Raw genomic sequence first — 14264 nt, forward strand, 5'->3', positions numbered from 1 at the left:
CCATCGGAAGAGGATGGGCTTTGGAGTCGGAACTGAAGCCAGCTTCCTGTTCCATCACTGACTAGCTGTGTCTTCCAGAACAAGAAACATAAGCTCTGTGGGCCTCAGTTTCCCCATCTGGAAGTGGAATGATAGCCACCCCCCGGAACGGGTGTAGGGCAGGCACAGCAACGGACTCACAAGGGGCGCTCAATCTCCTGCAGTTAGACTAAAACCATTTTGCCATTTTCAAAAAGTATTTCAACAGAAAATATTACCAATTAGGGATCTCCGTTTTCACAAGCAAATATAACAGGACTGATAGCAGATCATCAGCACACATGGTCTCCAAGTTAACTGCAGGAAGGAAACACATGGTCGAAGCCAGCATGAGATTCAAACAGACCAACAAGCATATCAACTCCCCACCATCATCCAGCCCACAAAACCACAATCCAGTAAGGCTACGCCTCAGGGAGCGGTTCAACTCTATGATTTTCTTTACAGTGTCCTAAATAGACGTCACATTTGAGGGGAATGCCTAGCATTCTCAGAACATGTGCAAAAGAAGGGGGTTCCCAGCAGACTACCCCTCACCACCTTCCAGGACGGTTAGAGTCAGTGAAGGTGGGCAGAGGTGTGCCCAGAGCCACCTCAAAAAGCCTCTTCCCTCCTGAGATTATTTCCGTTTTACGTACTGCAGATCCTAATGCTCACATTTAGCCTGTTTCCATTTTTTCCACTTTGAAATTTTAAGGACTCCATTCACTAATCATTCTAAAAACTCGAATAGCGCAAAAGAGCAGTCTGTGACTGTCTCTCCCATCCCTGCCAGGCAGTCTTCTTCCCCCAGACGCTACTGCTGTGGCTTCCCACCTGCCTCTCCAGAGACAGTCTAGGAACTCGCCGTCGTGCACATACAGCCGCCTCCTTTTTCTGGAATGCTGTTAGAAGTGCACCATATACACTCCCACTTATTTCACTCGACGTGCTTTGAAAAGCATCCCCTATCTGGGCACACAGATATGACTCCCCTTTACTTTTTTCATCTTAGCTTATTTTGCTTGACTTTTTATAATGGAAAATTTTAAGCATACACAAAATTAGGAAGAGCGGTCTAATGAACAGTCAAACCCCCATCACCAGCTTGGCTCATTTTTCTTTAAGATTAAAGGTGTTTAATTTTAGCCAAGGAATGTCATCAACCAAACATTGTCAGACTGGAACACAACTGCAGAAGGGGCCAGTGGACAATTCGGCACTGGACCAAACGAATACCACCGCCCCCCCCCCCCCGCCCCAGTGCTGTGACAGGTTCAAGAGAACACACAATAGGAAGTTTGAAGTCAATCATACACGCTCCTGCACCCAGGCAAGTTCAGACTCGAGCAGACAGTGTCATTCACTTCGCAAAGTCAGGTTCTCAAAGGACCTACGCAGCTTGGATTCTGATTTATATATCAGCTGCATGATGTCCATGCAGGTGTGGGGCAGCCTGGCTCATTTTTGAGGCCGCTGCTTCTCTGCCACCATTTTCTTACCCAAATCATACCTCACCTACCTCTTCACCCCCATTACTAGGCACCCACGCATCAGAGCAGACTCCAGGGGGCTCATGCTGGAACAGTCTGCTGCACGTGAGCCCATCTGTATGATCCTTTAAGATAACACTGCTCCGGGGTACCCGGGTGGCTCAGTCGGTTAAGTGGCTGACTTCGGCTCAGGTCATGATCTCATGGTTCGTGGGTTCAAGCCCTGCATCGGGCCCTGTGCTGACAGCTCAGAGCCTGGAGCCTGCTTTGGATTCTGTGTCTCCCTCTCTCTCTGCCCATCCCCAGCGCATTCTCTCTCCACCCCCCTCTCAAAAAATGAATAAACATTAAAATAAATTTAAAAACAAATAAGAGAACACTGCTCCTTGACAGATCTGCATGTGGATGTATCTACGCCCCGGCCGGCCCCCTGCCCCAAGCACAAACCTCTCTGGCTGGGAGACTGTGTAATTAGCTGTACCACCTTCCGCAAACAAACCAGCTTCTGCTGCGGAGAGGTGCATTTGTTCAGCTGAGCCAGCTCTCTCTTTGCACGAGGTATGTTGAAGCTGTGAAAAAATTTGGAAAGTGACAACTTAAGACCACAGTGTAAGGGCCCTTCTTCCCTGGCCTATTACACTGCTTCCCACAAACTGTAAGTAACGAAAAACACACACAGAAACTCACAAGCAATCTGACTCAGGTCAGTGGCAAAACTCAACACCTCTGAATGTCCCACTCAGTATGCAAAATGATATTATAGCTGCACCAGAAAATTGGTGGGGGAAGAGAAAAGTCCTTAGCCCCAGAGTGAGATAGCTCCAAGGGGTTAAAATAGTTTAAACATAACCACTTTAGATAGTTTTGTATCCTAATGGAACGGAAATTAACTCAAAAGCCAGTGCCTCTCTGGCAGGCCTCCCTCAGACAGGCAGGTGAGGAGAGACGCCCACACACAGACCCACCTGGGCGAGCGGTGGGCCTGCCAAGAGACCAGCTGTGCCAAATCCCACCCTGGAGCTCCCAACCAGCTGGCATGACAGGTGCAGGAGGGTGACAGCCACAAAACACTCATCTGCCAACCTCGGCCCTTTATCTCTGGTCACAAATACCCCGCACGGCTCCTCAGTATGGATTAAGTCAAACCAGCGTGCGGCCCCTGCCACTGAGAGCCCTGCTTCCAGAAGAAGCGGCCCCCGCCGCTGAGGACGCCGAGTTCCTGCAGCACATACCCTTACCTGCACTCAGGTTTCACACCAATATCCTTCTGCTGAAGATCCTGAAGGCTTCTTGTGATTTTGTTAAAGGCAGCATCCTAACAACAGATTTTTAACGAGGCTTCAGATTTCTTAAAAAGTTTCGAAGGCGGCTTCCAACCGGGATGACAGCGATTTAGAACCTACCTCGCTTGCCTCCATGGTCCCCACATATTTAAAGATCAGGTCATAAATATCGTGCTGGACGTACATCTGTGGAATCAACGAACAGACCCCCGTTTGGGGTGTGCAGAGGTGACAAGGAGCGCCCCCTGGCACCGCTGCCTTCTCGCCCCTCGCCGCCCTGACCTCTTACCTCCACCGCCTGCTTCAGCAGGTTCATCTGGGCCTCCTGCTTGGCAAGCATTTTCTGCGGAACAAGAAGGTACCACCGTTAAAGGGCTTAGATCGGCATGTGGGCAAACCGTAGTTCTCTCTCTCGGAGGTCCTGCTGCTTACCAGGTGAGAGTCCCTCAGAAGCTGCTGGAGGCATTTGGTGTAGAGAGCATTCACCGAGTCCTGTGCAACACAGAGAAACCGGTCACTCTCACAGTCCGAGGCCACGACACAAAACCCAGAACGTGTAATGTGTCCCGGAGTGAGAACATCTCGCAAGATGTATTTCCTGTATTGAAGTCCTAATACAAGCTTATCAAATAAATTATGTGACTTTTTTTCAATTTTTTTTTTTTTAGCTGTATATGCATGAAGGGCAGGAGAAAATTTCCTCTGGGGTTAACATAGGTGATAATAATATTCATCTTTATATTTGTCATGTTCAAGCGTTCTCCGGTGGCTTGTACTACTTTTACAGTTAGAGAGAAACATTTAAACAAAACTTCCAACAGCGGAGGCAGCAAAGTTTCACAGTGAACTGAGAGGGATCCCCGTGCTCTTGAACTGGCCTGAAACAGAGCATGTCTGGCCAAGCAAGACACAGCTACTGACTATGTGATGACGCAGGCTCTTTCTTTCACATTCCCGGAATGTTCGCTGGAAAGAGGCAATGCTCCTATCAAATCTCTCCGCGTGTCTTCCCAAAAACTCTCTCACATCTTCGATGGTTTTCAGGGAAAAGGGATCTGAAGATGTTGAAGGCTCTTCTGAAAAAGAAACAGAGGGTCAGAATGGCTGAAGCCTTCACAGTTTCCTAATGGGGCAAGTACCACATCCTTTGCCCTGCTTCCCCAGGATCTGGAGCCCCATCTCCCAGAGGAGGATAGGAATTATTTCAAGATTCTACCCAAGAGCAGCCCAGTTACAGGACAGCTCAGGGTCCAGAGAGCCCGGTCCTCTTGAAGCCCTTTCCTTGGACAAAACAATTTGGGACCATGGGCATGACCCACGAGGCTCTGGTGAGGAAGCCCTGACTCCTGACAATAAAGGCCTCAGAGCACATCTGGCACACTGTTATCTCGATTTCCTGGAACAACTGAAGAATTATTATTTATTAAAAATAGTTAGCTCTCTTGGGGCGCCTGGGTGGCTCAGTCCGTTGAGCGACCAACTTCGGCTCAGGTCATGATCTCACGGTCCGTGAGTTCAAGCCCCACGTCAGGCTCTGTGCTGACAGCTCAGAGCCTGGAGCCTGCTTCGGATTCTGTGTCTCGCTCTCTCTCTGCCCCTCCCCCACTCATGCTCTTTTTCTCTCTGTCTCAGAAATAAACATTCAAAAAAAAATTTTTTTGAATGACTCTCAGAGAGGCACAATAGTGAAGCTGGAGGGCAATAACGGTAAAGAGCAGCTCTAAAGCTGAGGGCCAGTCAAAGCCAGGACTCCCGTTCTGCACAACTCCAGGGGGCAACATTCACACAGAGATCTACATCAATATTGCCTCCTAGAGTTGTGTAATGTCCAACCTGTGCAACCATACATGGCAGACCCAAGCCACATTGTCTTGGCTCTGGATGACTTTTTGATTAAGTCCCGGGGGCGTTACTATAACATTATGCAGGTTTCCAGTGGGCTCTTGAATAGTTTATGTTAATAACAGCTTTGTCAGGAGGAAGTTCAAGAAACACAATTCTCCAAATCAGGAGAAAGGGGTTTTCTCCCAGAATACCTGAACTCTCTCTCTTTTCCAAAGGGTGGGCTATACACAGTATGCTGAAACTTTCTTCTTTCTCATTGTAGAAAGTTTCTTCAAAGAGAATGGGCACTGAGAGAAGACAGGCGAAGCCGGCTCCTAATTTGATCCTGTTTCCTTGTATAAAGACATCCTGGAACAAGAAAGGCGTCCCTGCACCCACAGCCCGTGGTGCCTGTCCATCCGCTCTCAGCCTGGCCCCTACAGCACACTTCTAACCTTCCCGCCTCCACTCCAGTGTGGGTCTACAGTGGGGCCGGGGGGGGGGGGGGGGGGGGGTGGCACGCATGAAGACTCTTCTGTTTTGCTTTTTGATACAAAACTGTTTCCTTTCCCCTTTGCTCACCCTGCAGCTGCGGCTCCTTAGTACTCTGATCCTTTTTAAATATTGTGGCAGAGAAACATGCTGCTCTCAGAGCAGAAGAAAACCTGTGCCTCTGGGAAAGGAGGAAGGAAGAAGGCTCTTCTAGAATGATCCAGCATGCATGCGGCAGTCCTGCCCACATTCACCACTCTGGCCGTGGCCGGGGTGCCCGGGCAGACAAGCCATAAGCCTGACTCCCATGTTGTCTGTGTGGATTTGGATTCCTCAAAGAGAACAAACTCACAGTGACCAGCAGGGCTAACAGGGCTGCTGACCCCGGGCTGGTGCACCGGTGACCCTGTGTCCCATCCCTCCCCTCCCACCACAGGGCTGAGGAGCCCTGGCTGCCGGGTCCGAGGGACCAAGCCACAGCACCAACACCAGTGCACCTGGACCCACGCCAGGCCTGGCGAGGAACGGACCTCCCTGTCTCAGAATCTTTCTATCTCAACCTAAAAAATAAGAAAATGCAGGGCATTTGGGTGGCTCAGTTGGGTTAGCATCCGACTCTTGATTTCGGCCCAGGTCGTGTCTCATGGTTGGTGGGGTCGAACCCCGCATCGGGCTCTGCACTGACAGGATGGAACCTGCTTAGGATCCCCTCACCCCCTCTGCCTTTCAATCTCTCTCTCTCAAAATAAATAATGAATGAAAACATAGACCCCAAAGTTAAACATCAACAATGAGACAGACAACACTGAGAAAGATGAAACACCCTTCCCACCATGAGGAAACCTCTGAGAACCCCATGCTGAGGAACAGTCTACAAAGCAAAACATAACTGTCAGTGTCACGAAAGACAAAGACAGCCTGAGGACTGTTCCAAATCGAAGAAAACTAAAAAGACCAACAACTGAATGCATTGCATGATCCTGGATCTAAAAAGAAAAAAAAATGTTTTTTCTATAAAAGGGAATAACTATTTGTATCATTAGCACAGTTTGTATGAGGACAGTATCCTATTGATGGTAAATATTGAACAGTATCCTATTATTAAATTTCTGGATCGTGATCACTCTGCTGTAATGATGCAGGAAATCCACGTTTTAGAATAAAGGGACGTGGTGTCTGTAACTCACACTTACTTTTTCTGAAAAAGGTTCAGAAAAAGTAATGATAGTGTGTGGGGGATGGGAGAGAGGGACAGACGAAACAAATGGGGCCAAAATACTAACAGTTGAGCTAGCTGGGGGAAGGGTATATGAGAGTTCCTTGTACTTTACTGAAACTTCCTGTAGGTTTGAGATGATTTCAAAACCGTGTTTTTTAAAGATTTAAAATTCATCCCTGGTGTCCAGTTTGTGGTCCGGAAACCAATGAGCTCTCAGGAGCACTTATCAGCAAGAGGCCCACGGGCTGAGGGAGAGATGCCCGCCCTCCCTGCCCCCCCCGCCCCCCCCCGCGAGGGAGAGATGCCCGCCTCCTGCCCCGCCGCCCGTCCCAGGCAGAGGTGTAGGCAGGCCCTGCTCATGACTAGTATCTCCTCCCACCCCACGGGGCTGCTGCTGTGTGTGTCAGAGCCATCACTTAACACAGATGGGACAGGGTGAGAAGCAGGTCTCCCTGCCCTCCTCCCCCCCTCCCACCTCCCAAGCACTGAGAGAGTGACTCAGGGCAACCCAAAAAGAGATGAATACCTTTCCATTCAAGGTCTGAAAGTGTTCTTCCACTGGTACCAAAATATAGGACTCAAACTGACATGTAGACTGAACATTGCTTGACAAGCTTCCCTTGCAGGGCACCAGGACCTGGAAAAAACAACGAGGGTGAATGCTAAGAGATGGGCCACGTACAGCTTTGGCAGGACGGGCTGCATCCAGCTGTGGGGACCTACTGGCTGACGGAGCCGAGTGACGGGGGTGATGAAGTCCTGGTGACAAAGCTGCGCTCCCCACCTGGGAAGAGGGGCAGGCGGTCACAGGCGCCCTGGGTCCTGCCTCATGGCCAGTGCCAGGCGTCCCACTGTATTCTCAGCAGGCTCAGGGATGGTTCCAGATGAAGACGGGGTAGTTTGGGAAAGTGAAACTAAAAAGGCACATGTAGTCCCACCACCTGAACGAGAAACCTGCACCTCAAAGACAGCTTCCTTCCTGTCTTTTTTCCCTGCCTTTTTTTTTTTTTAAGCCTACTCATGATCATAGTTTGTAATGTGAGCCGCAGAAACACAACTTCCTGTGTAGACTCTCACCGTCACCAAGGTGTCTTGGCGTGCCAGACTCTGTCTTTGGGGCAGGCTCAACATGAGACGTGAACTTTGGCCCGACCGTGGCCACCACGCCGACTGGGCACCAACAAGCGAGTCTGCATGGCTCAGGGACTCTCTCAAACTCAAGTGTACCCAGAAGGAAGATGACGGCCTAGTGCCTCAGAGCCCCCTCTCCTAAAGCAACCCAGCACAAAGCAAACGGCTTCTGCACATATCCCCATCATACATACATGCCCAAGGAAACTGAGGCTCAAGGGAGCTGAGGAAACTGTCCAGGGTCACACAGCCAGTGAGTGGCGGTGCCATGACTCAAAGTCCTGCCACTTCCTGGAGCCAGTGCTGGGAGCTCAGCCCAGGGCTGGCTGGACGTCCCCCTGCAAAGACACCGTAAAACTCTGCAGCCGTCAAGAGCGGCTGTCATCGGGGGCTTCCTCAGGCAGGGTAGAAAGAGCAGCATGGCCTCGCCCCCCATGGGGGACACGCCAACTCCTCGCAGCAGAAAAAGGAGGCACTTGTTGACAAAAGAACACAGCCCTGTCGATGAAGTGGCTCACCCCTCCTAAAAAAATCAAGACTGAATCAGATCAACGTCTAGATTTAACTACCAATTTCAGGAAACGCAGGAAACAGAGGACCACCGTCAACACCACCATGGGACTGCAACTGGCAAAAGTCAAAATGCAGGAAACTACAGGGTGAATGACCCAGGGGAATGAATCTCAAAGAAAGAAAGGAAAGAAAGGAAGGAAAGGAAGGACAGGACAGGACAGGAAAGGAAAGGAAAGGGGAAGGAAGGCAAGAAAGAAGGAAGGAAGGAAGAGAAAGAAAACAAGAAAGGGGAAGATAAAACTAAAAAGACACACAAAGCTGTGGTGATGGTTTCAGAAGGCTACACAAATGTCAAAACTGACCGCATCTCACACACGCAGTATGTGTGGCTCTGCGTGCTCCAGTTTAGCTCAGCAGTGAGGAGAAAAGACAGACTTAAAGACTCCTCAATCCAACATAACTTGTGGACCTCCTCTGGATCCTGATCTGAACAAACCCACTGCAAAACAGACAAACAGACAAACAATTACGAGATGGTTTGGGAAATTTGACTAGATAGTTGACAACACTGCAGAATCATTAAGGAAATTTTTTAGCTGTGATAATGGCATTGTGGTTACATTTTTTAAGAGTCCTTATCATTTAAAAACACATCCCTAAATATCTGCAGACAAAACCACATGACAACCTGACACAATTTTTCTGGGATTTGCTTCAAAAGAATCCAGTAGCTGAGAGCGGAGGGCAGGAGGGAGCAGAAATGACATGTGACCAGCCACTGAACTGATCACTCCTGAAGCTGGGTGACAGATGCATGGGGCTCTTTATATCACTCTTTCTTCTCCCATCAAATGTTTGATATTAAGCTTAGTTGGTAGAGCATGTGGCTTTTTTTTAATGTTTATTATTTTTGACAGAGAGAGAGAGAGACAGAGCATGAGTGGGGAAGGGGCAGAGAGAGGTAGCGTCAGAATCTGAAGCAGGCTCCAGGCTCTTAGCTGTCAGCAAGAACCCAACGCGGGGCTCGATCTCACAAACCACAAGATCACGACCTGAGCCACAGTCAGACGCTCAAACGACTGAGCCACCCAGGCACCCCATAGAGCATGTGACTCTTGATCTCAGGGTCATGAGTTTGAGCCCCACGTTGGGCACTGAGATTACTTAACAAAAGATATTTTTAAAACACATATAATTTTAAATTTTAATACAAGTAAAACTTAAAGAAAGAAAAGGGAGGCCATCAGATAGAAGCATGAATTGAGAAACAACCTCATGGTCGCAGGGAGCACAGAAAGAAGAGCCTGGGGACCTGAGAGCTGGCACAGGCAAGAGAACACCATGAACCAGGAGGGGGACTGTTGATTGCCCAAACTCAGGGAGGCCCAGAGATGGTCCCATGCCCGCTCCATGGATGAAGGAGTCCCAGAGTCCCACGTGAGAGACCAGGGACTTCTGAGGTGCCTCGGAGAACCTCACCCCAACTGTGATTCCATTCTATTTACCTGTTTACGTGCGCCTTCTCTGCCTCCCTGATTTGAATAAAGCGCGACCGGCTCCTGCTGTACTGGATCCCCATTCCTGCTCACTGTTCGACAATACAGTAGGCACCCGATGAATGTTGGTTGAGTGAGCAGGGGTCCTCTAACATCAAGGGCCCCCCAGTTGCAGGTAGATGATGCTGCCTGGAGCATTTCATTACAGGCAGGAGCCGGGCTCCCTGGCCGAGAGGGGGGTAAGGAAGCCAGCCCCTGGAGGGCAGAGACGAGGAGCAGTAGTGAAGCTGCCCACAGGACGCGGGGTCAAGTGCAAGCGCCTCAGGGGCCCTCCCAAGCCAGAGCTTGAGACTTCTGGAGCAGACCTCATGGAGATTACGGCCTACGTGGAGGCCACAAAGTTTAGAGTCTCTGAGTAGACCCTAGGTTGGGGACCTGCTTATTTCAAAGATTAACAATAAAAGTTTTTACTCTAGCCCCTTTATAAAGAATTTTTATACAACAGTAAATAAATAAAGGACAGTAGAATAAAAGCAAGAACCAGCATTAGCATGCTGCTACTCCTGGGTACGCTCCGGACTCTTCTCCAGGCCACGTTAGGCACTCCACGGGCGCCCAGGATGACCTCTGTCCTGACACTCATTCCTCTGAGCTACCAACGGCCTGCTTCTGGAATTCCCTGAAGGCGTGCCGTGCTCCCCACCCACCTGTGTGATCCTGGAAACCCAGCACAGTGCTGGGCTGGCACGCAGTGGGTGCTCAATAAACGTTTGTTGGCTGGATCTACGCTAAACAAGAGCTGAGAACTGGAATACAGACCTCAGTGCCCTCAGCTGGCCTGTCTAGGTATTTTACTTGGAAGTCAGTTCTTTGGAACTCGGAAGACATGCTAACAGGTTCCCAGGCAGGCCCTCAAAAGCCTACGTACCCCATAATTCAAAAACTGCAAGGAGAGGAACAAATTTAATCTCCCTTTGAAATTTGTGTTTTTCCTGTAGGCAAATGGCCCCACCCCTAATCCACCTGGGAATCCTTGATACCCCACGGACAAGAGCCCCAGGGAAGCAGCGGGCCTGCCCAGCCCACTCTGAAGAATCCACAGTATATAATTAGCTGGGTGCTAATTAAATAGAAGCAGTGTGGGGGTGTCACAGGCCTCTGGGGTTGGAATCTGGGAAACACGGGGAGTAAGAGCTTCCTGTCCAGTCAGAGAGCAGGTGATGGCAGGAGGCGCCTGCCTGGATGCAGGCATCTGAATCATGGGAAGGTTTTGAAAGGAGTCAAACTCAAGGAGGGAGGGGGCAGGGGAGGGGGGCAGTCAGGTGCACCCTCAGCTGCCACACACTGTCACAGGAGGATGAGGCGGCCAACCAGCTGTGCTTTAGAAAGGAGTGTGAGGGGCAGGTAAACCTGGGTGGGGGGAACACATGTTCAAAAGTGATGATCACAGTTTTTTAGAGCCCAATAAACAACTCCGATGCCCACGGCTGATTCAGGGGCAGCCAAACTTGGCCCGATGGCCAAACCCCATGGGAAAAAATTCAGCTTTCACCCGCTGGGGCGGCAGGGATCCCTGAGCGGTGGCAGAAACAATTAAGTACTCTTCCAGAGGCTACTGGAATATTCTTTTTTCATTCCACCAACAGAGGTGGACAGAACACTACTATGGGTTAGCCCATCACACAGCTGAGAGGGGCAGGAGCGAGCCATCAAGATGGGACCGGTCTGAGGCAGACAGCGGCAGTTAGCTCCTTCCCGCTGTGACTTCTGCTGCCAAGCTGGCCTCACTGATTCTCTCCCATCTACTGAAAGCCAGAAAGTCAGTGCTGCGAAATGTGGGCCCCAGACAGCTGCTGCCGGACCCTGCAGATCTCAGGAGCGGCTGGAGTGAGGACCTGGGGGCCACCGGGAGCTCGGGATGACACAGTTTATGAAGAATCTCCCGTTCCTTGGGTAGCCAGAAGGAAGGTGACCAAGATGCCGGAGTTCACATTCAGGATTTCCCTTTCGCTGAAGTGAGCTCGAGTGGGAGTCCACTTCTTGCAGCCGGAAAAGCATCTACCTGGGGACAGGAACCGTGCTACGTGCTGGCAACACAATCTGGCAAGACAGATGGGTCCCACAGGGTATTCACAGCATGGCGTTCTTAAAGAGCAAGAGAAAGTTACACGTAGTATGCTCTTATCTAGACAGTATTTTCAAATATAGGACAGAGATGGGGAGGACATACATCCCATATTCGGTCAGTTAACGTGACTGCTTTGTGTCCTGTACTTCTTCCCTGTGACATGAACCACAGCTGTAATTAATACGTATTTGCCATCTCCCCCACTAGAATTTAAGCTCCATAAGGGTAAAGACAGCGAAAACTTATTCCTATATAATCCTATTTATTGTTGAACTCTCAGCATTAAACATGGTACCTTGTTCAGAGTAGCATTTAATAACTGCCGTGAAACGAACAGATGATAGTGTCTCTGGTGAACTTTAGAAGCTCCTTATTTTCTTCTTGGACACAGCTATAGTCTTCAGTTGCTTTTGTGTGTGTGTGTGTGTGTGTGTGTGTGTTGTGTGTGTGCGCACGCGCGAACATACATATATAGACACACACACATGTATACGTTGTACATAATGAACTTTGTGACTTCTTCAAACCGAAGTAAAGTAACTCTGGGACAAATCTATGAATCACAAAGTGGACCCTAAAACCGGGGAGGAACTTGGGGAAAGCAGGCTGCAGAGGCCGCAGGACAGAAAGGGGAAGGTGAAAGTCAGCTCCCATTTCCCAGACAAGGCAGCCAACAATGAACGTGCAGTGAACCCGAGTAAGCTGCCTTCTCCTCCAGCTCAAATCCTTGGCCGCAAAGCAGGAACCCGGTCTGAGAAGAGGACAACACACACGAAGAAGCACAAAGGCAAGAAAACGAGCAGGCAGCAGCCCGAAGGCACCGAGCATTCTGTGTGGCGCAAGGCTGTGTACACAAGAGGCGGCCGTCACCACCCAAGCACTGGAAAGGTCTGCGCTGCGGGGCCTGCCTCCCTGCAGGCAGCAGGTGCCCCAGCGACAAACCGTGGTTTCTCTTATGCGCTTCCCTCCTCCTGCAATCTGGATGCCTCGATTATTCCACCAGGTCCTCCCCTTTAGGAAATGCCTTCCACAGCAACGTACGAATGCGTTTATAGCTCCCTTATTCCATGCAAGTGAGCACACACCTCACAGACAAGGAGCCTGAGGCCCTGAGGGAAATATGACGTCTGCCCCCAGAGGCCCTCATGGTCAACATGGAGACAAGAGAAACAGAGGTGAATATCATGAGATCAACGTCATCAGGGGCTGTCAATAATGTCATCAGAGAAAGGATTACACCCGAGGTTGGTGCAACACCAGGAGGCTTCCTGGAGGGGGCAGCTCGTGGTGGTCCCTCTCTATTGTTCACATACTGAGCGTGGCCAGGGGCTTGTTATACTGAGCAAGTTTGTAACTGACTCCCTCTATGCTTAACCAAATTCGACAGTATGTCTGGCCTCGTCGGCACTGCCTGGTCCACACCTAATGGAGAAGGATGACCCTCAGGCTTGAGGCACTTACAATGCCATGGATTTGGGCCACCTTGTTGCATAAGTCAGGACGCCACTTCTGAAGAGCCAGATAGAAAGGATTTTTCAGGAGATCTTCGTCATATAGAGCCATATGGACTTCAGATGGGGCAGAGACCGTCACCTGGGACAAGGAAAGAAAAAGCAGTAAATGACCACTTTCAGATTTATATAACACAGAAAAGTCCTGTTCTGGCAACTTCTAAAAAGCATCTCTGACATGTATTATTCTACTCTACAGACTTAACACCCCATCAGGAAATACCAAAGATAACCCACCAAGATGAGTTGTTTTACTGGCTAACTGTATACATTACATCCTGAAAATCTTAAGCTCCAAATCATTGCAAAAAATAAAAATGGCTATTTTTAGAACATCCTCTGTGACCAAAATTATGACATTTTAAATATATGTGTGTATTCTGAATGAAATACTTTAAACCTACAGGAACAATGGAAACCTGCCACCCCGGATTACCAAATTTAACACTTTGCGTTATTTGCTTCAGAGTTTCTTTTAAGAAGTCTATCAGAATAGACTGGAATCCCCCTATGCCCCTCTGATCCTATTCCCTCCTCCTCTTTCGGAACCAACCACTATTCTTGTTCGCGTTTCTATTCCTTTAATATGCGTGCATTCATAAATAATATAAAATATTCTTTTAGGAGCTTCAGAATTTCCATACTTGGCTTCACGCTGCAAGTATCCTGGAACACGCCTCTTCCAATCAACAAGTTTTCAAATCCTAGCTATGCTGATCCATACAGATCAGACGTTCCTTCACTAACTTCTGATGTCTAGTATTCTTTTAAGGGAACATGACACAATTTATTTATCTGATATCCTATATTGCATCCACATTTTCAGGATTACAAACAATGCTGGAATGAACTCGCTTATGCCCTTATGTGTAAAGCCTGAGCACATATGTGGGAACGTCCCTAGGAGAGGCAGTCTAGGGTACACCCACCTGCTTTCTACCTCCATGAAAAGAGCATGGGTGCACCCCTCCCTCACACCACATCCTAGCCAACCCTTTTTAGTATTGTCCAATTATCTCATTTCTGCCAGTCTGGGAGTATAAAATAGTATTTTGCTGTTTTTAATTTTCATTTCTCTAATGAAATTGAACATCGGGACTCCTGAGCGGCTCAGTTGGTTGAGTGTCTGACTCTTGGTTTTGGCTCAGGTCATGAC

At 49.2% G+C, this 14264-nt stretch overlaps 1 protein-coding gene across 5 annotated transcripts in view; it reads right to left on the reverse strand.

Annotated features, from left to right (window-relative positions):
* The window catches only part of ANKRD27 (ankyrin repeat domain 27), a 51222-nt gene that overhangs the window by 26831 nt on the left and 10127 nt on the right, over positions 1-14264 (reverse strand). For 4 of the 5 annotated variants that reach the window (XM_027044910.2, XM_027044911.2, XM_027044913.2 and 1 more), the window contains exons 2-11: positions 13059-13190; positions 6856-6966; positions 4831-4987; positions 3716-3870; positions 3227-3286; positions 3084-3137; positions 2915-2980; positions 2750-2826; positions 1959-2080; positions 258-336 (exon numbers count right to left, since the gene is read on the reverse strand). In XM_027044910.2, coding sequence (XP_026900711.1) covers positions 258-336; positions 1959-2080; positions 2750-2826; positions 2915-2980; positions 3084-3137; positions 3227-3286; positions 3716-3870; positions 4831-4987; positions 6856-6966; positions 13059-13160 — 983 coding nt within the window. In that variant the 5' untranslated portion in view covers positions 13161-13190. Of the gene's footprint in view, positions 1-257; positions 337-1958; positions 2081-2749; positions 2827-2914; positions 2981-3083; positions 3138-3226; positions 3287-3715; positions 3871-4830; positions 4988-6855; positions 6967-8335; positions 8473-13058; positions 13191-14264 lie in introns of those variants that run through there. The other variant, XM_053211328.1, reaches the window with a different exon arrangement.

The sequence above is a fragment of the Acinonyx jubatus genome, chromosome E2, assembly GCF_027475565.1.
Source record: "Acinonyx jubatus isolate Ajub_Pintada_27869175 chromosome E2, VMU_Ajub_asm_v1.0, whole genome shotgun sequence".
Classification (NCBI taxonomy): Eukaryota; Metazoa; Chordata; class Mammalia; order Carnivora; family Felidae; genus Acinonyx; species Acinonyx jubatus.